The following is a 24,875-nucleotide window of genomic DNA, read 5'->3' as shown; positions in this document are numbered from 1 at the left end:
TGTGACGCGAGAGTCACTGTCTTACACCCCTAAAGCATGAGGTTGAGTCACAATCTTCAGAACGATCAGCTTTATTAACAACCTCAAACATGAACAGCAGGCATTTTTATTGAGCTACCACTCTATAACATACAAACACAGCAAGCAAGCAGTGACTTCATTAGTAATTCCGCCTCGGCTCCCTTCATCAGACCAGGCACTGATAATCCTCCTCCGGTTGGTCCCACGGCTATGGATCTGTGATTGGGATCGGATTGTCTGGGAGGAGAGGGGATAAAGAGAAAGTTGGCCAGGCCTTTGCCACCAACGTATTGGCAATCGGGCCCTGGCCAACGTACGCGCTGCGCAAAGAGTTGTGAAAGAACTCGTTGTCATGATGATGATGAGTTTTCTATGGCGGACTTACGCTCTGCATGGGAAGATGTGAAAGAACTCGTTGTTGCGATGATGAGTTTTCTATGGCCGACGGACTCTCTACTGTGTGATGAAGCCGCAAAGGCGCTGTTGAAGCAGGACATGTAGCACTGCGCAAGGTAATATTGATACAGACAAAATGGGCATGACATATCATTTTTGACTTCAGCCAATTGTATATTAAATTTTGTTATGTCAGCCAATCGTAAATTTAAATGTCGCAGTCAATCACCTTTTTATTCAGCAAATCGCCAGTCAGTGATTTGTCATTCATGTTCCACTTTAGCTAATTGCTTTATGGATATTTAAAAAGTAAACCGGGAGTAGTTTCTAAAGGAGGACATGTAAGATCATTTCTAAATCAAATATAAATCAAATTCTAAATCAAGATAAAGTGCAAGAGACGGAATATATATTCGTAAAATATGTCTGCAACGGTAGTCTTCTAATGCCAATATATTACACTACAGCACTCTGTCAAGTGCATTATTAAGACATTTGAATGAATGCTAAGGAGGTGCCATTGCGCTGTTATCAGTCTTCCATGCTATACTCCGCCCTCCCTCAATCGGACCAAACAGTCACTTAAAACAAAAAAGGCATCAACCTGGCTGGGACGCTACAATACTTTCGAATTTTACTGCTTTCATATTCTTTACCTTTCTCTGCATGTGTATCACACCATTGTTTGTTTGAGCCTTTTGAATTCCATAGCTTTCATAATCTCTTATCTACCTTTTTTTCTGTCCAATGCTTTTGGGTCTCGTTTCTCCGCGCTGCTCTTGCTTCTTCTTTCATTGACGTTTCATCTAAAATGCATTGTCCTTATACGCTTTATATGTGCTGAGGGCACAGGATCTGTGTGTGCTACATGCCTTTACACGACTGAGTGTTATTTGATATTGTTGGCATCTCGTGGGTCTTTTAAGTGTCTTCCAAGAACTTGTGAGAAAATCATGTATCGTCACCCTGCTTTTCCTTTCCAGGATTTTTTTTTTTTATAATAGAGAGATATTTCTGGTAAGGCATTTTTTTTATTCTCGTTTGTCATAGGTCTATACTGAAAAACTATTTACATCAATGTAGTTTTCTGTAGGAGATATATATTAACATTAATAAAAGGCAAAGCCCTCACTGACTCACTCATCACTAATTCTCCAACTTCCCGTGTAGGTAGAAGGCTGAAATTTGGCAAGCTCATTCCTTGCAGGTTACTTACAAAAGTCGAGCAGGTTTCATTTTGAAATTCTACGCATAACGGTCATAATTGAATCCTACTTACGTACATATATACATCCATAGCCTGCAGCTCAGTCACCGTGTGAGGTGGCGTTGTGTCCCCCATCACCAAGCCTCCCATGTAATTGACTGCCTGCCCATATAAGGCCGGCCTTCACTCCGGTCTCTTCATTCCCTTCCTTGGTTCGCCACGGTATTCACGTCTCCCTGCTGATAACTGCAGCCTTTTTATTTAATCCACGGCTTCTCCGCTGTTTTATTGTTCTTTTATTACGATTATAGTTATTGTTTAGGTATTTTAGACTTAGTTTACTGTTCAGATACCCATTTCCTTTATCATTCCAGCCGTACCCCCATTAACATGTCTATTATGGTCATGGTCATCACCATCGATCAAAGAACTGTCACTTATTGAGTAGTTTCCATGCCCGGAAATGGAGCCTGCCTTTTCCATTCTCTGTGTTACATATTGCACGGCCATATCAGACTTACTCTTGATATCTGGAGGAACATTGTGTCTTATGTATTAAATGAATGGGACAGGTTCATGGTGTGGACTGATGACGGTACAGTAGATAATTATACTACACAGGGGCACTATAAGAGTGAAATGCATAAGCCCCTCACGTATGCTTCTGCATGTGAGTTGAAGGCTGCCACTGAATTGTTTGGTTGTCCCTTTCAAGTGTACCGAAATGGCCAGATATTTTACAGCTTTGGACAACCGCCAATGCCTCTTAAACATCTTGGATTCACAGGTGATGATTTGAGTAGTGGACACTTTGATGTTTATGAATGTTTAAACTCTCAAAAGCTGGATGTGAAGTTATCGATGAAACGGGTTGTATGCTTACAACGCTTGACAGATGCCGATTGTCACTTCAACACTATGTCCAGCAAATACCAACGTAATTGAAACAGACCATGAAACTCAAACCGATTATGACAGCAGCAATCCAAGCTGTGAGATTTGAGGCAAGATTGCTTTTCACACGGCCAACTGTAAGTTGCATGCTCAAGAGTGAGCTCAGTGCACAGCTTAGTCATATTACAACCAGAGGGCCGAACTGACAACGTGGCATACAAAGAGATCCTTAACAAATAATTATTGGTATATTTTCCCTCAGCTTAAAAAGGGTTACATCTTAAAAAAAATTTTAAGGCAGTACTTCGCCGCTGCGAAGCGTGGGTATTTTGCTAGTTATATACTGTATATATAAATATAAAACCCTCGGACAGTACGTCAGACACCAGGTAAAAGTCCAAAAGTTGACTTGAACAGCAAAATGTTGATCAGGATGCTCAGTTTCCAAGCTGTTTTATCTTGTGGGATTATCTGCGAGTACAGCAAAGTAGGTGCCATTTGTAGACCATGTTGATACTGGCCTATCTATCAATTCTAGTTGTGTTAATGCATGAGTTGATTGAGCCAGCACCTTTTAAACACTACCAAAACAAAATTCTAGTAATAATTATTCCGTATACATTGTACAACAATTTCAAGAAATATTTACAATTAACAATAATGATGGGTCAGTTGAATTGAAAGAATGCACAAAGATTAATTTAACAAACAGAAGTATTAAAACTGCAGCATGCCCACTTTATTATATTATATATAAATAAAAGAACAATGTAATGGGGATAGACATGTTTTCTTGAAATGTACAAAAAAGGAATAAAACTGTACAATGCAGTTTTAAAAATTTAAAGCAGATGACATCAATTGGCTAAAAACAGATAAGCAAACAATTTGAAATATACAGAACTTAATCAACAGTCTTTAACAATAACAAAGTGTCTGTTATTATTTACATCAATAGTTAAATCAAATATACACAACTCTATTATGCCCAGTCAGTTTAACACTCAGAAATAAAAAAAAAACACAAAAGACAAATAAAGCAAGTCGCATGTTTATTAAAGTAGGGGTTGAGATGGAATCCCGAGTTGAAATACCTTAAGTGATGCTGTCTTTGTGCTTCCATCTGTTGTAATACAAGCACAGTATGTCACACTCTTCTCTCTCTCACTAAAAAAACACACCAAACAAATGAACAAATTTTAATCATATCAGTCAAAAAGTCTTGTGCATCTGTCATTTGAAAGCACAACTCTTGACCTTGTAAAGTTTAGAATAAATCCTACTTATGGCATACTTCTAGATTCACTTTTACCATTACTAAAAGTGTACTAATGCATTTTTTAAATTTCACTTTAAACATATACAGAATATAAATGTAAATATATATTTAGTTTATATTTTTGTCTAAATTCACTAAGAGTAAAATAGTATTCTGTTGAACAGAATAATGGTGCTGAAAAGATAAAGAAAGGTCTGTCCATCCCCCATCCCTCTCCCAACACTCACTGTATACTGGTCCATCAAAGAACAGATCTTCTGCCTATAGTAGAGAAATCCTCTCTAATAAAGAAAAAGAGAGGTCATTATTCATATAGACACTTTCTGTATACATTACAGACTTACTGCAGCCAAGTTAACCGCTGGCATAAGCGAATCCAGAATGATGTGAACTCTGTCAACAGCACTTCATCCAGGTACTTGTAGAGGCCATCCATCAGGTCCTCATCTTCTATATAAGTCATTACCTGGTGACCTTTAGGATCTTCATAATTTTTAAACCATTTGGATGGACAAAAATATACAAGAGTTTGGCAACATAACATCATGCTACTAGATAGATTACAATTACGTTTTATTTATCTGAACTAAGTTACCAGTAAGTGATCATCTGCTCAGTGGTCCTTTTATTATGAACTCCCAACAGTTTTTCATGTTGAGCCCTCCTGGAAGCCCTGCTGATCTCTGCAGCTACAAAAACCTGAGCCACTTGTTCTTCAGTCAGCAATCCTACTGCAGCCACACAACCAGCATGCTCTTCTACACTGTGGACATACACAAATGCATAAAATTGTCACATGTAGTATTTGTCTTTTGTAGGCCATCTGGTTTTGTTCTGAACTATTCTTTCTCCTCAGAAAAGTGGACACATTGGAATACAGTTCAAACTGTGATAATTACTCTGTGGTTCAGTACAAAAACTCCTGTTAGAGGTTAAGTCAATAGCTATTTAGAATGCATCCATTATTTCAGAGCACACATAAAATTCCATTGTAACGAATATTTTTACAACAAAGTGTTTTTATGGTCCCGACAACTTCCCCATATGACACGAGTCTTTAGAAATCTCGTTACTACGAAGTACATTCTGCAGATATTTTCATTACAACGTAGTGCACAAAAGACCTTGAAATGCCTGAATGAATCATCCACAGAGCAGTTAGTTCTGTGGCAGCAGCTCAGTTGTGCACACCGATCCCCAAACTGAAAAACACTGTACTTTTTTTTTGTTTCCTGTGGTTTTCAGTGATACCTTTTACTTATTGCTCATCAACATTTGAAAAACATCCATTGGAATTTAACTCATTGTCACCCTCCTATAGAAACTGCAGACATGGAAAAACGATAACAGTTCATATTAGAAAAAATAAACTTTAATTTTTTGCAGCTCTCGATTGTGGCACTCATTCAAGAAAATGTGAGGTTTGTAAACTCTCTTGGGACCTCCCCCAACTAGACAGCAAGCTGAAGACCATCCCGAAGTGCGATCTCCATGTCTGTATGTATGGGGCAATAGCAGGCTCACAGATATGCTGCGTCTCTCCGCCAAAGTAAACAGAAACGATCTTGATGGGTGATGCAAGGTTAGGAGCACATAATTTCAAATGCAGATACTTTAAAAGGATTACTTGATCACTGACCTGGCCACAGTCCTGCCTGACTGCTATGTCTGTGTATAGCAGAGTGGCAGATCACGCTAAATAATAAATATAATAAATAACTGTGCCATTCCTGTTTCAAGCTGAATAAAGCTGATTTTGCTAAAGTACTGAGACTAAGCCTCGTGTTTTGGGATGCAAGACAGGGACTTATAGCGCGACCCCAATCTTTTATGATTTGCTTCTGTGGCACTTCACTGCAGCGATGTGAGCCCTACCCCAGCAACAGACAAACAATCTTACACAGATGCTGCAATCACCCTTCAGGATGCACTTCAGCGTGTTGTTCCCGTTGGGTGGGGAGTGGGGGGGTCTCAAAAGAGTTCAGAAACGTTACAATATGAAAAGAAATAATGAAATAGCTCCTGACTAATAACTGTGCTGCCCACAAAATGCTTCCACATTCAAATAATGTTCGCTTTGAATACCTCCCACCCAATTGCACTGCAGCGCTTCAGCCATTGGATTTGGGCATCATTCGCACCCTGAAAGTGTATTATCACAAGGAAATGCTGAGAAAAATTCTCGTTGGCATAACCTGTAGGCAGGAGGATATTAAAAGTAACGCGAAAGAAGCTATTGAAATGATTGCAAACGCCTGGATACAAGTTAAAGAAAGCACTATAGCAACAAATACAGATTCTCATTACAACGAAATTCGTTACAACAGAATAATTTTTAGGTCCCTGGCACTTTGTTATAACAGAATTTTACCTGTATTACAAATACACCAATCTGGGCACTACCTTAAGTAATATGCAAGTCATAGAAAAGCTTTTATTCTAATTATAAAATAACCAATCTAACACTCGCCCAGATGACAACTGGTCCTTGACAAAGCTAATAACAATCCTTCATACCATGGTCATTTTTAAGGTTTTTGGTCAAGTAGAACCAAGTATGAAACTACGGTGGTAGGCTAAGTTTTACATTGATACCTTGGTGTGGCTGTATCTGTATATTCCTCAAGGAGTTCAGTGCTGACGTGTTCTTTTTGGTCCTGACTTTTAGACATTAAAATATTGATGTTATTCATTTGACAGAAAAAAAGCACCAGTAAAAGTTTACCTGTACATACCAAAACACACACTGGAGTATTTAAAGTTACACTATTTAACCTTATTTAAACACAAGAGTATTTAAAATTCCAAGTTTATTTAAACTGACTGTTTTCCCTATTTGGATGTGAGGTATCACCTTAGATTGTCTGAGCATCCTTAAAGAACTAGCTCCAAAAACAGGGTACTTGCACCAGCAGTCAGCAATGGTACACTCAGAACAAGTACCAACAGCTGTAAGGTATTTTGAAATATCACTGGTCATTTGGCACCCACTAAACCAGACCATAGTGATGGCCACATGAAATTATTGGAAAAATCCTTTACGTAAAAAAGGAAATATCAAATTTTTACCCCCCCATATGAGCAGTTTTCCACAAGGAGCAAGCACCACCATTTTCTAATGGCTGGTATGTCATCCTAAGATAAAAAGGATTTATATGTAAATGAATGCCACAGTTAAAAGTATGCCACACGTGAAAAAAAATATATGTATATTATCAGCATCTTTAAAAGCCTGCCAACAGTAAAATCAAAGGGTTCCTCCATGGTCAGATAATGTGCATACTGACAGAGGATAAGAGAAAAAGTATTGAAATCATATACAATCTAAACACAAATGTAAGGTTACATAAAGCCTATAATTAATATTCATATGCCATCAACATATATATACCACAGTCTGCTGAACCAGTAGGGATGTCCTAGGAAAAGAAAGAAAGAAAAACAAGATACACGTGAAAGTCCGGTATTACAGGTGAATTACAAGTTTACCAGATGGTTGTTTGTAATTTTACCTTATTTTTCATTGACATCCAATTTCCAGAAGATATTCTTGTAGCAAGTTGGCTGAAAGAAAAAAAATATATAAATGTCACTTCTAATTAAATTGAAAAGACTGTCAATCTGAGTCGCATACAATTTAGTGGTGCATTGCCCATGGCATGAAAGTCTTTTAACAATTTAGAAATGTCATGGATCATCTGCACAAAACTGCCATGAAATGTTTTAAAATTGACGGTACCAAAAAATGGCAAATTACTTGGTATTACAATTTAGAAACATTGCTCCAAGAACTCCAACAAGAGGAACTAAACAGAAAAGAAAAAAAAAGGTTATATCGTGCACCACTGTAGTCAATCTGACCTTTATCAAAAGCCTGGTTTACAACAGAATGACTAATCAAGCGTTTCCAAGATGTTTGTCAAAGTTTTTTTTTTTTTGTCTTCCATTCACAGCCAAGGAGTTCTTGTGAAACTTGCCTTGTGGAATTTGAAAAGTTGCTGGTACCTCCGAGTGCCGGCCCACTTCAAGCAATTAATATGCATCAATTACTACAGTGAAAATGATTATTAATACAAATGTAAAGGTTCAAGGTACAAGCATAACGATTCAACACAAAGTTATTAAAAAAAAAAAATATGAAAAAATGCAAATGCAAATTTAATATGTTTTCATTTCGAAACACTCTTACTTCCATTAACATAAATGATCAGCAATTAGTTTTGTTGCTTCTTCTTCTTTTAGTCTAATGGAGTTTTTGTCGCTGCTGCTTCTTCATTGTTTTCTTTTGTTTAATGGAGTTTCATTGCTTGATGCAGTGGCAGGTTATTTAAGAGGAAACTCTAAGGCGGAACCTCAAAGTGGTAGGGATCATGAACTGTGAAATGATTGGCTGAAGTTACTCTTGATAGACAACTTCAAATGTTAATAATTGGATAAGTGAGTTTTTGATTGTCATACAGTAACAACAATCTCATTCATTGAAGTTATAAATTAGCACAATATGATTTGCTGAAGTCTAATTTGATTGACAATTATCCCACCTCCAGGTCCATTAATATTGTCTCCAGTCTGCAGCAATACCCTTCTCTCGCGGGGGGCTGCGTACTCGTCACAATGTAGTGAGAAGTCGAGCAAAATGACACATTTTAATGGCAAACTTGGGACCTGAGTTGCCTCGAAAGCTTGCATATTGTGATCTTTTTAGTTAGCTGATAAAAGGTGCCATTTTGCTAGACTTCTAACAACATAAATCAATGGGACATTTTACTTTTAATTGATTAATTAGTTAGCCTTTTTTCTGCTACCTTTTTCATTGAGAAACATATTGCAGTGTAATATTTACATGCAAAAGAACTTTGGAAGACATTTGTATTTACTGTCATAGCTTTAAATACTGTACTCCACTTTATTTTACCTTTTTCTGATGAGTTTGCTCCCTTATTTGTATGTGTGGCCTTGTTGCGGATGATCCTCAATGTGGAAGGGAGAAACCATTCCACTGCAATGTCATTTGTTAGCCGATTTAGAAAAAAAGACTTCAATGTGACTTCAGCATTATAAAAGGAGTAATTATTAAAAAGCAAGTAGAATAAAATACATGCATCACTGTATAACACACACACATGCTGGCTGTGCTCCAATTAAAATTTGTCAAGCCTATTTTGTAATTTCCAAGTTGAATGAAAAAATGTAGAGACTTGTTTAATGAAGGTATCCAGTTAAAAGTTAAATATGATTGGCAGAAACACCTGCAGCCACCTGAAGCACTAGCTTATAACAATGTGTGTATGGCTAAATTATAACTCTTCCATTGCAATACATGTTTCAGGAAATACAGTGGAATGCAAAAGTTTGGGCAACCTTGTTAATAGTCATTATTTTCCTGTATAAATCGTTGGTTGATACGATAAAAAATGTCAGTTAAATATATCATATAGGAGACACACCGTAATATTTGAGAAGTGAAATGAAGTTTATTGGATTTACAGAAAGTGTGCAATAATTGTTAAAACAAAATTAGGCAGGTGCATATATTTGGGCACCACAAAAAAGAAATGAAATCAATATTTAGTAGATCCGCCTTTTGCAGAAATTACAGCCTCTAAACGCTTCCTGTATGTTCCAATGACAGTCTGGATTGTGGTTGAAGGTATTTTGGACCATTCCTCTTTACAAAACATCTCTAGTTCATTCAGGTTTGATGACTTCCGAGCATGGACAGCTCCCTTTAACTCACACCACAGATTTTCAATTATGTTCAGGTCTGGGGACTGTGATGGCCATTCTAGAACGTTGTACTTGTTCCTCTGCATGAATGCCTTAGTGGATTTTGAGCAGTGTTTCGGGTCGTTGTCTTGTTGAAAGATCCAGCCCCGGCGCAGCTTCAGCTTTGTCACTGATTCCTGGACATTGGTCTCCAGAATCTGCTGATACTGAGTGGAATCCATGCGTCCCTCAACTTTGACAAGATTCCCAGTCCCGGCACTGGCCACACAGCCCCACAGCATGATGGAACCACCACCATATTTTACTGTAGGTAGCAGGTGTTTTTCTTGGAATGCTGTGTTCTTTTTCCTCCATGCATAACGCCCCTTGTTATGCCCAAATAACTCAATTTTAGTTTCATCAGCCCACAGCACCTTATTCCAAAATGAAGCTGGCTTGTCCAAATGTGCTTGAGCATACCTCAAGCGGCACTGTTTGTGCTGTGGGCGGAGAAAAGGCTTCCTCTGCATCACTCTCTCATACAGCATCTCCTTGTGTAAAGTGCGCCGAATGGTTGAACAATTCAGTGATTCCATCTGCTGCAAGATGATGTTGTAGGTCTTTGGTGCTGGTCTGTGGGTTGACTCTGACTGTTCTCACCATTCGTCGCTTCTGTCTATCCAAAATCTTTCTTGGTCTGCCACTTCGAGCCTTAACTTGAACTGAGCCTGTGGTCTTCCATTTCCTCAATATGTTCCTAACTGTGGAAACCGACAGCTTAAATCTCTGGGACAGCTTTCTGTATCCTCCCCCTAAACAATGTTTGTCTTCAGGTCATTTGAGAGTTGTTTTGTGACCCCCATGTTGCTACTCTTCAGAGAAAATTAAAGGAGGAGGGAAACTTACAATTGACCCCCTTAAATGCTTTTTCTCATTATAGGATTCACCTGTGTATGTAGGTCAGGGGTCACTGAGCTTACCAAGCCAATTTGTTCCAATAATTAGTTCTAAAAGTTTTGGAATCAATAAAATGACAATGGTGCCCACATTTATGCACCTGCCTGATTTTGTTTGAACAATTATTGCACACTTTCTGTAAATCCAATAAACTTCATTTCACTTCTCAAATATCACTGTGTGTGTCTCCTATATGATATATTTAACTGACATTTTTTATCGTAACAACCAACGATTTATACAGGAAAATAATGACTATTAACAAGGTTGCCCAAACTTTTGCATCCCACTGTACAATTTTATTTAAAAAGAAATAAAGAAAATCCACAGTTGTACCTAAATATGCAATGTTTACTTATTAGCCAAGAGGTAACATTCAAAGTTTATCTTTCAAGTTACTTATGGAAATGATTTACTTAATAAAAATATCTGTGAGTCTTTCTTAAAAAAAAAATACTGAGAATCATAATTTAATTTACAAGCGTACCGAAAAGTAGGTCTCTATAGTGCCATCATTCTGAAATTCTCAGTTGACTTGTCTGATTTGAAAATGTTACTATCATAAAAAGTACTGGCCAAGCACAATAAAGCCTTCACTAATACTGAGATATTGCCAGAAGTGCATTATAGTTTTTTTATTGGTGCTTCCTAGTAGTACTTTGATGGATAAAGTTATTGAATCTTTGAACCTTTTATATCTGTCAGCTGCAACTGATATACATCATGTCTTTATGTGGGCACTTTTTCATTGCAAGAACTTTATTCAGTAACTAGAGACATTTTAGAAACTTGGGGACTTTTTGTTGCATTTCCACAGCAGGAACAGGGGTCATTTGTAGTTCTTGGTAGGTATTTCCTGCTACCTTTTTCATTTATGTATGTAGGTACGAACAGACGGTGGGGCTTAGGAGAGATATTGGTGAAAATGGAGAGCCACACTTTCCGATGCCATCTCTCTTCATAGGTGCCTCCCTGGTGCACCATGCTTTACGATTCACTGAAATGATAATCTCCCCTGTGCACCTGAAATTGCTTTGAAGAAGTAAGGTGTGGAGGTCACCTGTGAACTAATGATCACAGTGCACATCGCACTGTATTACTCTTCATAGCTGCCTACCTGGTACTCCACGCAATACACTGCATTGAAGCAATAATCTCCCATGTTATGTCCAAAGCATGTTGATGCAATAAGATGCAGAAGTGAACTCTAGAACAAGCCTCAGTTTACACTGCATCACTCTTTTCATGTCACATATTTTGTATAAAGGTTACAGTTCCTGTTGTGTGGTGGGAACACAACATAAAATAGTAGCAAGAGACCAGAAGTGGGCCTACATCCTACAGGATCTCAAGTTCCTTGCAGTGGAAAAATGTCTAGTATCCAAAGTTGGGGGATAGACTATGTCAGTGGGGTTAGTCATATAACCCTACTCCACTAATGTGGCACAATTTTGTGTCTGTCTGATATTTTCATGGAGCGGATTACAGAAAGGATGTGCAATCATGTGTGGGTAGAATTTTGTGGGTGCCTGTGCACCTGCCTGTTTTACTATAAGTGAATGCTTTCATGCTGTTTATAATCGGCAAATGTGGATTGAATTATTTCATTGTGAATTTTAAGGTAAGGCATATAAAATCAAAGTTTCAGATGTTGAGTGAGTGAATTATTTAATTTCATTATGAACTCTCTCATGCACCTTGTATGCCATATTAACATTAATTTGGTACCTGACACTTTCAAATTGGCATAATGGCTAAATCTGATATTGTTAGTTTCTGATTTTTACAATAAAATCATTCATCTTCAACCAATTATGAAGGGAATCAGTACAGTGGATCGAGACTGTTATTTTCAAATGAGTTCATCAAGAACACGGGGGACACAGTTGGAAATTTGTTAAGGGTAAATTTTGCACAAACATTAGGAAGTTTTTCTTTACACAAAGAACGATAGACACTTGGAATAAGCTACCAAGTAGTGTGGTAGACAGTAAGACGTTAGGGACTTTCAAAACTCGACTTGATGTTTTTTTGGAAGAAATAAGTGGATAGGACTGGCAAGCTTTGTTGGGCTGAATGGCCTGTTCTCGTCTAGAGTGTTCTAATGTTCAATCATTTTTAAACTCCACCTCTGACTTCAGAAACCAGGATGTGCATGAAAAAGAATGTCATTCACAAAAAATTACACTCATATATTTTATTAACACTAGAATTACCAGAGCTTAAGAAAAAAACTCGTATATCCGGCCCACCTTAAATCCCATCACACTGCTCCGTCAGCGTCTTTTGTCCTGTAAATGTGCTGATAAAGACCAGCAGCAAGCAGCCTGCTATTCCATCCCCACCACCGCCACAGAACGTGCACAATGTTCTCCCAGCTCATGCCTTGATTATCTGGGAGTGAAGTGCTGGAGTTTTAGAGTGGAAATAATAGATTATTTGGAACACATGCATTTCTTGTGTGTTCTGTTTCTACAATAATCTGTGTAAACACATTGCTAAAACAAACATTTTTAATATTTTAGTAGTAAATGATAAAATTTTGGCATAAGCTATATAATGTGTGAAGCCTGAAGTCCAAAGATCAAAAAAACACTTTCACAACAGGTTCAAGGATAAGACAACAGCTTCCGTGGCATAGCGCTAAGATTTGCTAACTTGTAATCAAGAGTCCCTGGTTCAATCCCGACTGCCTCCTATATTTGCTGTTTTCAGTAGTGAGCTGCTCTTATTGTTAATAATATACAGTACACACATACATTTGGTCTGTGCTTGTAACAGACAGTGTACTTTTATAGTACTTGTAAAAGTTACCCTTTTTTTTCTCATTTTTATTCTCTCAGTCTCACAATCATGATACATACTTCCACCCCCTCCCCCCACTCCGGGATCTGACGCTGTTCGTTTTTATTTGAAACTGGGAATAACTATAGATGTGAGTGGTGTTTTGAGGCAATGAAACTGGACATTCTCTGATCTGGACTGATAAAAGCTGACACACAAACGCTGGTGAATCTGCCTTCTTCGTATCTTACTGTCACTTGATTTGATTTTTTTTAAATTTATTCAGTTTTATTGAGTGTTTCTGCAGTTATTCCCAGTTTCAAATAAAAACGAACAGCATCAGATCCCTTTTGGGGGTTTGGTAGTATATATCGTGATCGTGACTGAGAATAAAAGTAAAAAAAAAAAATGGAAACTTTTACAAGCACTATAAAAGTACACCACCTGTTACAGACACAAACCAAATGTATGTGTGTACTGTATAATATTAACAACTAGCAGAATACCCGCGCTTCGCAGCGGAGAAGTAGTGTGTTAAAGAAGGTATGAAAAAGAAAAGGAAAAATTTTAAAAACAACGTAACATGATTGTTAATGTAATTGTTTTGTCATTGATATGAGTGTTGTTCTCATATCTATATCTATATATATATCTATATATATATATATATATATATATATATATATATATATATATATATATATATATATATATATATATATACCCGCTTGCAGCGAGAAGTAGTGTGTTAAAGAAGGAAAGAGAAAGAAAAGGAAACATTTTGAAAATAACGTAACATGATTGTCAAAGTAATTGTTTTGTGTATTTGGAGGCAGCGTCACAAAGTTTTTTTCGTCTAGCTGCATCAGAAAATGTACCACAACGTCTGACATGCCTCCTTTTTAGTGTTTTCTCACAGCTTGGATTGCTGCTGTCATATATACACACACACACACACACACACACACACACATACACACATACACACATACACACATACACACATACATACATATATATACACATACATATCTTCATATCTACATATCTACATATACACACATATATATATATATATATATATATATATATATATATATATATATATATATATATATATATATATATACCTATCTAGGTGTATAGCTTTGGTCACTGAGTGCAAGGGAAAAATAATAAAATATAGTCTATAAGTTATTAAACAGTAAAACATTAACGTTTTAAGAAGTACAGGTACATTGAGCACTACTGGAGTGGTTTCAGGTAAACTACATTTTAAAGACTGTGTAACACAACAGGTAAGTAACTAACAGCAGCTAAAATGTATATGGATCATCTCTTGGTAGTTGATCCCTTTTGAAAGGCGCTACACGACGGCTGTGGTATAGAAATTACATTTTCTATGTGAACGTTCAAATTTGTGCCTGTGGTAATGTGCCTTACCGGCATTTAAAGAAAATTAGTTTTGTGTCCTCTGCAGTGTTAAGAGAGAAAGGCTTTGGTTTGGGATAAAAGGAAAAAAGGTGTAAAGAAAGGAAAGTTGCCTTTTTCTTTTATATAGTATAGAGAGATGTGTTTGCTGACGTTATGATCGCCTTGTGTAGACTGGTCCCCGCCATTAATCGGCTGTGATGGCACTGTCAGTCCTCCACTCGTGTGCGTGTTTTCATAATCCGAGGTGAGGACCTCATAATCGTATACGTGCAAAAGAAAGTGTGAATCGCCTTAATATTATTTTGCCGTGGTGTAGAAAAGGGGTCCCGTGTTTGCACTTGTCTGGGCTATAGCGCAGGGGAGGATGAAAAAAATTAAAAGTGCTCACTTTGACTTAAAGCAGAAGCGCAGTCAGCGTCTCAAAGGCCGGCACAGCTATGCGCGCGCTGGCTGCTCGACTTTTGCTGGGCAGGAGACCACAGTTTTGCAGACACGCTCATGATATCAAAAGTCTCAGCCTTTTGGAGGTCATTCATATATTATATATATAGCAAAATCCCCGCGTCTCGCAGCGGAGAAGTAGTGTGTTAAAGAAGTAATGAAAAGAAAAGGAAACATTTTAATAATAACGTAACATGATTGACATTGTCATGAGTGTTGCTGTCATATATATGCCTGCCTAAATAAGTCACCCTCGCTTTGCTCTTACTTTATTTACCGCTCATTTAATCATGGCTATTGGCGGAAAAATTATAAAATGGAAGGAGGATGGCTTTACCAAAACAATTATTGATGGCTTAATCGATTATTCATAAAGCTTGAATTGGTGATGTTTTTCTGTGTTAACCTCATTTTTTCAGACTTCTTCTCAAACTAAGGTGGTGCGATGATAAAATGAATCGGGATGCTTGATCAATGTAATCGTGTACAGTACCAGGAAATCATGCATTGACAAAAGCTCCCTTTGCTTGTAATGCAAAGTGTGATTAAATGCATTATTTTTAACGCGTTATGGAGCACATGCATCAAGCTTCTCAGCTGTGCTTGTGCTAAGAAAAGGAAAGATTTTAAAAATAACGTAACACGATTGTCAATGTGACCTTTTGTAAGTAGTGTCTGGAGGATTCAGTGTGGAGAAACTCTATAGAGACAGCGTGTGTATTAACTTGTGGATTTTTCTGTGAGTATTTGGTGGCAGTCTGACAAAGTTGCTTCGGAAGACGGCATTTAGCCGCGGAGCTCAGCTCAGACCGAAATTAGATGAATGGGAGGGAGATGATGACGTGACTCCCCACCCGCCTTAACTGTCAATCCCCACAAACACAGTCTCGGAATTTGCATAAGCACACCCCTTCACCTACAATTTTAACTTAGTTATAAAGTGATCAAAACTCTCGTTTATATCCTGCGTCCTCTCATTAAACTTGTATCCCGCATTACCTGTGGGCATGTGAAACGCCAGCGGTAGCCTGTCTATGAACTTAGTTTAAAGTTTAGGTTTACACCTTGCTTTCTTTCCGAGGCAGCAACACTCATGAATATGGTTGTATATGTCACTCGCTCGCTTCTTATTGTTTTTCGCTGCGTTCTCAATTATATAATGCATGTTTTCTTAAGCGCTTTTTGCAGGTCTTCCTGGTTTTCTACGCACTGCGTTGACAATCAGTTCACGTGATTACGGGAGGCGTGATGATGTCACACGAAACTCCGCCCTTCCAGCTCAACTCCATTACAGTTAATGGAGAAAATACCTTCCAGTTATGACCATTAGGCGTAGAATTTCGAAATGAAACCTGCCCAACTTTTGTAAGTAAGCTGTAAGGAATGAGCCTGCCAAATTTCAGCCTTCTACCTACACGGGAAGTGGAGAATTAGTGATGAGTGAGTGAGTGAGTGAGGGCTTTGCCTTTTATTAGTATAGATACATACATACACACTCACTCACACACACACACACCGGTATGTGTATATATGTGTATGTGTGTGTGTGTATAGCTTTGGTCACTGAATGCAAGGAAAAAATAATAAAATAGTCTATAAGTTATTAAACAGTAAAACATTAACGTTTTAAGAAGTACAGGTACATTGAGCACTACTGGAGTGGTTGTGGGTAAACTACATTTTAAAGACTGTGTAACACAACAGGTAAGTAGTACTAACAGCAGCTAAAATGTATATGGATCATCTCTCGGTAGTAGATCCCTTTTGAAAGGCGCTACACGACGGCTGTGGTATAGAAATTACATTTTCTATGTGACCGTTCAAATTTCTGCCTCTGGTAATGTGCCTTACCGGCATTACCAGCAATTAAAGAAAATTAGTTTTGTGTCTTCTGGAATGTTAAGAGAGAGAGGCTTTGGTTTGGGATAAATGGAAAAAAGGTGTAAAAAAAGGAAAGTTGCCTTTTTCTTTTATATAGTATAGAGAGATGTGTTCGCTGACGATATGATCGCCTTTTGGGGACAGTCGCGGTGGGTCTTGTGTAGACTGGTGAGACGTCCCTGCCATTAATCGGCTGTGATGGCACTGTCAGTCCTCCACTCCTGTGCGTGTCTTCATAATCCGAGCTGACAACCTCATAATCGTATACGTGCAAAAGAAAGTTCGAATCGCCTTAATATTACTTTGCCGCGGTGTAGAAAAGGGGTCCCGTCTTTGCACTTGTCTGGGCTATTGCTCAGGGGGAGGAAGAAAAAAGTGCTCACTTTGACTTAAGGCAGAAGCGCAGTCAGCGTCTCAAAGGCCGGCACAGCTATGCGCATTGGCTGCTCGACTTTTGCTGGGCAGGAGACCCCAGTTTTTGCAGACACGCTCATGATATCAAAAGTCTCAGCTCTTTGGAGGTCATTCATATATATATATATATATATATATATATATATATATATATATATATATATATATATATATATATACTGTATATATATATATTTATATATAAACTGCTCAAAAAAATTAAAGGAACACTTTGAAAACCCATCAGATCTCAATGGGAAAAAGAAATCCTCCTGGATATCTATACTAATATAGACTGGGTAATGTGTTAGGAACGAAAGGATGCCACATCGTTTGATGGAAATGCAAATGATCAACCGAAAGAGCCCTGAATTCAAAGACGCCCCATAAATCAGAGTGAAAAAATTATGTGGCAGGCTAGTCCATTTTGCCAAAATGTAATTGCAGCAACTCAAAATTGTACGCAGCACTTTGTATGGCCCCTGTGTTCTTGTATACATGCCTGACAACATCGGTGCATGCTTCTAATGAGATGACAGATGGTGTTGTGGGGGATCTCCTCCCAGATCTGGACCGGGGCATCACTGAGCTCCTGGACAGTCTGAGGTGCAACCTGGTGGCATTGGATGGACCAAAACATAATGTCCCAGAGGTGTTCTATTGGATTTAGGTCAGGAAAGTGTGGTGGCCAGTCAATGGTATCAATTCCTTCATCCTGCAGGTACTGCCTGCATACTCTCACCACATGAGGCCAGGAATTGTCGTGCACCAGGAGCCATTGTACCAGCATAGGGTCTGACAATGGGTCCAAGGATTTCATCCTGATACCCAATGGCAGCCAAGGTGCCTTTGTCAAGCCTGTAGCGGTCTGTGTGACCCTCCATGGATATGCCTCCCCAGACAATCATTAACCCACCACCAAACTGCTCATGCTGAATGATGTTACAGGCAGCATAATGTTCTCCATGGCTTCTCCAGACCCTTTCACTTCTGTCACGTGCTCAGGGTGAACCTGCTCTCATCTGTAAAAAGCACAGGGCACCAGTGGTGCATCTGCCAATTCTGGTATTCTATGGCGAATGCCAATCGAGCTGCATGCTGCTGGGCAGTGAGCTCAGGGCCCATTAGAGGACATGGGGCCCTTGGGTCACTCTCATGAAGTGTTTCTGGTTGTTTGCAGAGACATTCACACCAGTGGCCTGCTGGAGGTCATTTTGTAGGGCTCTGGCAGTGCTCATCCTGTTCCTCCTTGCCCAAAGGAGCAGATACTGGTCCTGCTGATGGGTTATGGACCTTCTATGGCCCTCTCCAGCTCTCCTAGAGTAACTGCTTGTCTCCTAGAATCTCCTCCATGCCCTTGAGACTGTGCAGGGAGACACAGCAAACCTTCTGGCAATGACACGTATTGATGTGCCATCCTGGAGAAGTTGGACTACCTGTGCAACCTCTGTAGGGTCCAGGTATCGCCTCATCCTACCAATAGTGACACTGACTGTAGCCAAATGCAAAACTAGTGAAGGAATAGTCAGAAAAGATGAGGTATATGTATATGTATGTAAAGAAGTAATGAAAAAGTAAAGGAAACATTTTAATAATAACGTAACATGATTGACATTGTCACGAGTGTTGCTGTCATATATATGCCTGCCTAAATTAGTCACCCTCGCTTCGCTCTTACTTTTTTACCGTTCATTTAATCATGGCTAGTGGCGGAAAAATTATTAAATGGAAGGAGGATTACACCGAGTATGGCTTTACCAAAACAATTATTGATGGCGAATCGATTATTCATAAAGCTTGAATTGGTGATCTGTTTTTCTTTGTTAACCTCATATTTTTTTAGACTTCTTCTCAAACCAAGGTGGTGCGAGGGTAAAATGAATCGGGATGCGCTGATCAATGTAATCGGTGTACCAGGAAATCATGCATTGACAAAAGTTCCCCTTTGCTTGTAATGCAAAGTGTGATTAAATGCATTATTTTTTAACGCGTTATAGAGCACATGCATCGAAGCTTCTCAGCTGTGCTTGTGCTAAGAAAAGGAAAGATTTTAAAAATAACGTAACATGATTGTCAATGTAACCTTTTGTAAGTAGTGCCTGGAGGATTCAGTGTGGAGAAACTCTAGAGACAGCGTGTGTATTAACTTGTGGATTTTTCTGGGAGTATTTGGTGGCAGTGTGACGAAGTTTCTTCGAAAGATGGTGTTAGCCGCGGAGCTCAGCTCAGACCGAAATGAGGTAAATGGGAGGGGAGATGATGACGTGACTCCCCCACCCGCCTTAACTGTCAATCCCCCACAAACACAGTCTCTCGGAATTTGCATAAGCACACCCCTTCACCTGCAATTTTAACTTAGTTACAAAGTGATCAAAACTCTCGTTTATATCCTGCGTCCTCTTATTAAACTTGTATCCTGCATTACCCGTGGGCATGAGAAACGCCAGCGGCAGCCTGTCTATGAACTTAATTTAAAGTTTAGGTTTACACCTTGCTTTCTTTCCGAAGTAGCAGCACTCATGAATATGGTAGTATATGTCACTCGCTCGCTTCTTATTGTTTTGCTGCCTTCTCAATTATATAATGCATGTTTTCTTCAGTGCCTTTTGGAGGTCTTCCTGGTTTTCTACGCACTGCGTTGACAGTCAGTTCATGTGATTACGTGGAAGGCGTGATGATGTCACACAAAACTCTGCCCCCCACGGCTTTCGAGCTGAACTCCATTACAGTAAATGGAGAAAAATACCTTCCAGTTATGACCATTATGTGTAGAATCTCGAAATGAAAACTGCCCAATTTTTGTAAGTAAGCTGTAAGGAATGAACCTGCCAAATTTTAGCCTTCTACCTACACGGGAAGTTGGAGAATTAGTGATGAGTGAATGAGTGAGTGAGTCAGTGAGGGCTTTGCCTTTTATTAGTATAGATAAGAGCAGCTCACTACTGAAAACGGTAAATATAGGAGGCAGTTGGGATGAAACTGGGGACTCTTGATTACAAGTCTGCAAATCTTAGCACTACACCACAGAAACTGTTGTCTTATCCTTGAACCTTTTGTGAAAGTGTTTATTTGATATTTGGACTTCAGGCTTCACACATTACATAGTTTATGCCAACATTTTGTCATTTACTACTAAAATATGAAAAAGTTTCTGTTTTAACAATGTGTTTCCACAGGTTATTGTAGAAACGGAACACGCATGAAACGAATGTGTTCCAAATAGCATCTATTATTTCCACTCTAAAACTTCAGCACTTCACTCCCAGATAATCAATGAAGACATGAGCTGGGAGAAGTTTGTGCACGTTTTGCGGCGGTGGTGGGGATGGAATAGCAGGCTGCTTGCTGCTTGTCTTAATGGGCACATTTACAGGACAAAAGACGCTGACGGAGAGGTGCAAGGGGATTTAAGGTGGGCTGGATCTGCATGTTTTTTTCGTAGGCTCAGGTAATTCTAGTGTTTATTAAGAAAATCAGTTTTTCAAATATTTGTTAAATAATATGAAATTGAGTGACTTCAAGCAGTAATCCCTCCTTTAAGATGTCTGAAGCTAACTTTTAAAGTTGATTGACTAAATGTGTTCCAGGAGCAATAAAAACCTGAAAATATCAGTTTGACCATCTACACGTGCATTATAAAACACGAACTAAAGGAAACAACAAAGATATTATTCAAACAGCCATGATTCATTGGTGAGAATAAATACATTCTAGGTAAAATATTTTTCCTGTCATCTGTTTTGATCCATGAGGGTGAGAAAATTAATGGATAGCAGAAATACTGTTGTAGTTATTTAATGCAAAATTTAAACCATTGGATGAAGAAAAACAGACATGTACATAAACCATATGATACCCTGACACCGAATTCAAGGTTTTTTTCACACACAAAACAGAACATGCATGACTATATTTACCTGAAATTTTTAAAGTATTTTATTTTTAAAATGTTTTTGTGTGTGTTATTTTGGTCATGATTTTTGTAATTTATTGAGAAATCAGTTGTTTTCAGCACTGGATTTTCTGAGCAAGTCTGACACGAATACTATTTCCAGGCCCATATCCCAAGCATCTGTTGCAAAGTTAAAGGAATATTTCTTTTTGTAAGATTTGAAGAGTTGATTTTCTTTTTCACTGATTAAAAACTATTCTGTTTTTGAATTATAAATCCTTTATATATGAGAAATGCAATCCACATATTGCATCTTCTATCTATTTTGCAGAAATTTCTCTGGTTTCTTGTTTGAATTCTTTGTTTGACACAGTGAAATAGTAAGGATGGACTTAGTCTGAGAGCGCATTTCCTTGTTTTAATTACGATTTGAAAGGATAATGGTCTTGAGTCCATGCCCTCTGACAAACTGGAAGGATGTCCTCTACCAATGGCTTTCAGAAGGTGGAAGTACAGCCCAATCAGACAAATAAAGATTACAATTCATTGACATATTTGTCAGGTACAAAAACCTTAGAATACTCCTGATTTACTTGCCAGGGGAAGTCGTCCACATCACTGTGAGTTTGTGTGAGATCTCCTACATCCAATAATTTTCTAAACTTATGCATTTCAAGTCCTGAGATCACTAAATACCTGGTGTGAGCAAACCTTGAATTCGGTGTCAGGGTATCATATGGTTTATGTACATGTCTGAAGACACACTGGCCAATTTAGAATTGTGTCATGATTTATTTTTCCTTTTTTCCCCCAGATGTAGAAGGATAACTGACAGTAGCAGAAAAAGAACATCCAAACTCGGTATACTGAATTGTGGGTGCTTAATTTAGCTATGTAACTCTCAATTCTAAATATCTTATTTTGCTTTTTATGTGATGAGCTAAGCATCCACCTATTTCATTACAGTTCTCTTGTTCATAATATTTCTCCAAATAGTATCTAGATCAGTGGGTAAAATGACAAGCATACTGTCAAGATTTTAATGTCAGATTTGTCACGATACAAGGCAAAGGCTAGTTTCAGTTGTGTTCTGGGCCAACTGTGTGAGAATGTGATACCACCCAATATCATTCCCTGAATAAATACTGCATAAAAAAGCAAGAGTACCAAAAAATTCAAATACAATTTATAGAATCCCAGATAACAGCTTGGGTCCAATATATAGAGAGGGAGAGAGAAATGCATTGGCTGGTTCTATTAGAAAACTCAGTCACTAAAAATGTAATACACAATTACAGTTACTGAAGATTGCTAAATAAAAATAACTGTCCCTTTGGTGATAAACAAATTGGTTTTGTTAGAAATTCTGTTATATTTACAGAACTCAGTTAGTAATGCATTACTACTCTTACTAATCAAAGGCAAGGAAATCAGATTTTGTATCTGAGGTGAAATTTATACATAATTCAGGGTTAGCCAACTATAAATTTCAGAATTTTCATATGAGAAAATACTGATTTTGGAAAAGCCCCTAGGTCATCCAAAATGTTGCTTCTTGTATCAAAGTAAAACATTTTTTCATCATTATTCATTAATATCTCCTGTTCATGTAATCTAAATTCTAGTAAAATGGAACCATCTTTTAGACCTCTGATACATTTAAATTAGACTACAAGAGAAAAATATCTTTATGGGCCACAGTGATGGTGATTACCCAAAGGGTAAACCTTTCTATAACATTTCTTAAATAAAATGTTCATCTATCCTGTGTCAGGGATGCCAGGGGCGACGACCCGGCTGGGATGCCTTGAGGGACCGGAAGAGGGTGTGCACCCATCTTGGATCACGTGGGGGCCGCCATCCTGGTTGGTTTGGGGGCCATGGGTTGAGGGCATGGAAGCCGAACCCTGTAGGGGCCTGTGATCACCGCCAGGGGATGCCCCAATGCCTTGGGAACCCTAGACCTCAGCACTTCCGCCACACCAGGAAGTGCTGGGAGGAAGAGGAGCAGGGACACCCAGAGTGCTTCCGGGGATGCAGCCGGCATTTCCGCCACACGGGGGTGTGTCCGTGGAAGATTGCCGGAACACCCCCGTGTGCTAGCTTTGCTTTGCAGTGTAAGTTGACAGCATGCACACTGTTAAAATTTTTTTTGTCTAGTGGCTTTTTCCTTATGCCAAATTGTGCATAGAGGCTTCCACCTCGAAAATAACTAATCTTCTTAAGTATATGGTTTACGTTGTCAGAGAGGTACTATTGTTATTGTAAAATATACTTTTTGGATGGTATCATTTATTAGTAATTACTTGCGTCTTCCTGGGTTTATCTTTGGGTAGCCAGAAAAGTTCATGTTCCCTGTATGTAATATACAATTTGAAATGAAATGGTTATTATTAGGCCTCTCCCATTCTTTGTTTGCCTGTGTTCAGTGGTGACATTTGATCTTACTTTATTTCATCTATGTACTACCCTGGCCTTGGAAAGTGACTTTAGATTGAATAAAGGCAATGGCCTTTCCAGTGGTGAACCCAATATTAGAGCATCATCACTCCCCCGAAACATGCAAGGCACTATGATGTGAATCAGGCATGCAAGAGCCCTGCCATTCTTACCTCCACCCTTTTACTGTCCAGGTAGCTGAGCCTTCTCCGCAGCACTCCACTGCACTGTGGACTCAATTTGCATCTGACTTCCAGCCAAGTCCTAAAATTTACCTTTGTCTCAGAAGCAGGTCAGCTTTTGCTCCAAGGACAAAAAAAAAAACTCTGGTTTCCTCTCTCCTGTGAGCTTTCCATTTTCCTTAATGAATGAGACTTCTCAGACAACCTTGTTCATTGTTGTTCTGTGATTTAGAGAGATAATTTAAATACAGCATTGTTTAAAATGTGCATTAAGCATACAAAAAAGTTATTTAGTAATGGGTCATTTTAAGTTTTAATGCAGAAAAGGAAAAAGTTGAAATAATTGTGTAATACAGAACCAAAGTTTGTAGATGTGATTGTTCTTTTTTTCTCCATCTGCTTGTTTTAATGATAGTCCCTGTGGCAGCATGCTGTTCTTGTGGGAAATTCTTGGGCACTTTCAAATCAGTGGAGAAGGGCAGTCCCTCCAGTGGATCTCTGGTCTATAAATTCAATAATTTTAATATGATATCTTTACATTTTGTAGGCAACTTGCAGCTTCTTCGGGAGATTTTGGATGAGGACTTGAATCAAGTAAACATTGCTAATTCTGAAGGAGCCTCACCTTTGATGATTGCTGCTGTAAATGGACAACTGGATGCTGTTCAGTTACTTGTAGAGAGACATGCAGACATTAACCAGCAGGATAGCGTTCATGGATGGACTGCACTGATGCAAGCTACATATCACGGGTAAAAAAAAGTTATACTTTTGACATTCATTTAGCTACTATTTCACTTTTTTTTTTGCAGAATAAACACTGTAGGCATAGTGATTGCAATGAATTAAGACACAGGACAAGAGAGAGCTTCAAAATTTTACAGAACACCTAGAATCGGTTACATGTTCATAAATACACAGCATAGGTAGAGGTTCTAAAGAAAAAAA

At 38.4% G+C, this 24,875-nt stretch overlaps 1 protein-coding gene across 1 annotated transcript in view; it reads left to right on the top strand.

The window, feature by feature from the left end:
• The window catches only part of LOC120529471 (ankyrin repeat and SAM domain-containing protein 6-like), a 212,395-nt gene that overhangs the window by 32,448 nt on the left and 155,072 nt on the right, over positions 1 to 24,875 (top strand). The window contains exon 4 of the mRNA XM_039753304.1: positions 24,475 to 24,679. Within this exon, the coding sequence (XP_039609238.1) occupies positions 24,475 to 24,679 (205 nt within the window). The remainder of the gene's footprint in view (positions 1 to 24,474; positions 24,680 to 24,875) is intronic.

The sequence above is a fragment of the Polypterus senegalus genome, chromosome 5 (assembly GCF_016835505.1).
Source record: "Polypterus senegalus isolate Bchr_013 chromosome 5, ASM1683550v1, whole genome shotgun sequence".
NCBI classification, from domain to species: domain Eukaryota; kingdom Metazoa; phylum Chordata; class Cladistia; order Polypteriformes; family Polypteridae; genus Polypterus; species Polypterus senegalus.
Note: the sequence above shows the minus strand (reverse complement) of the source record. Positions and strands in the feature narration are given on the sequence as shown.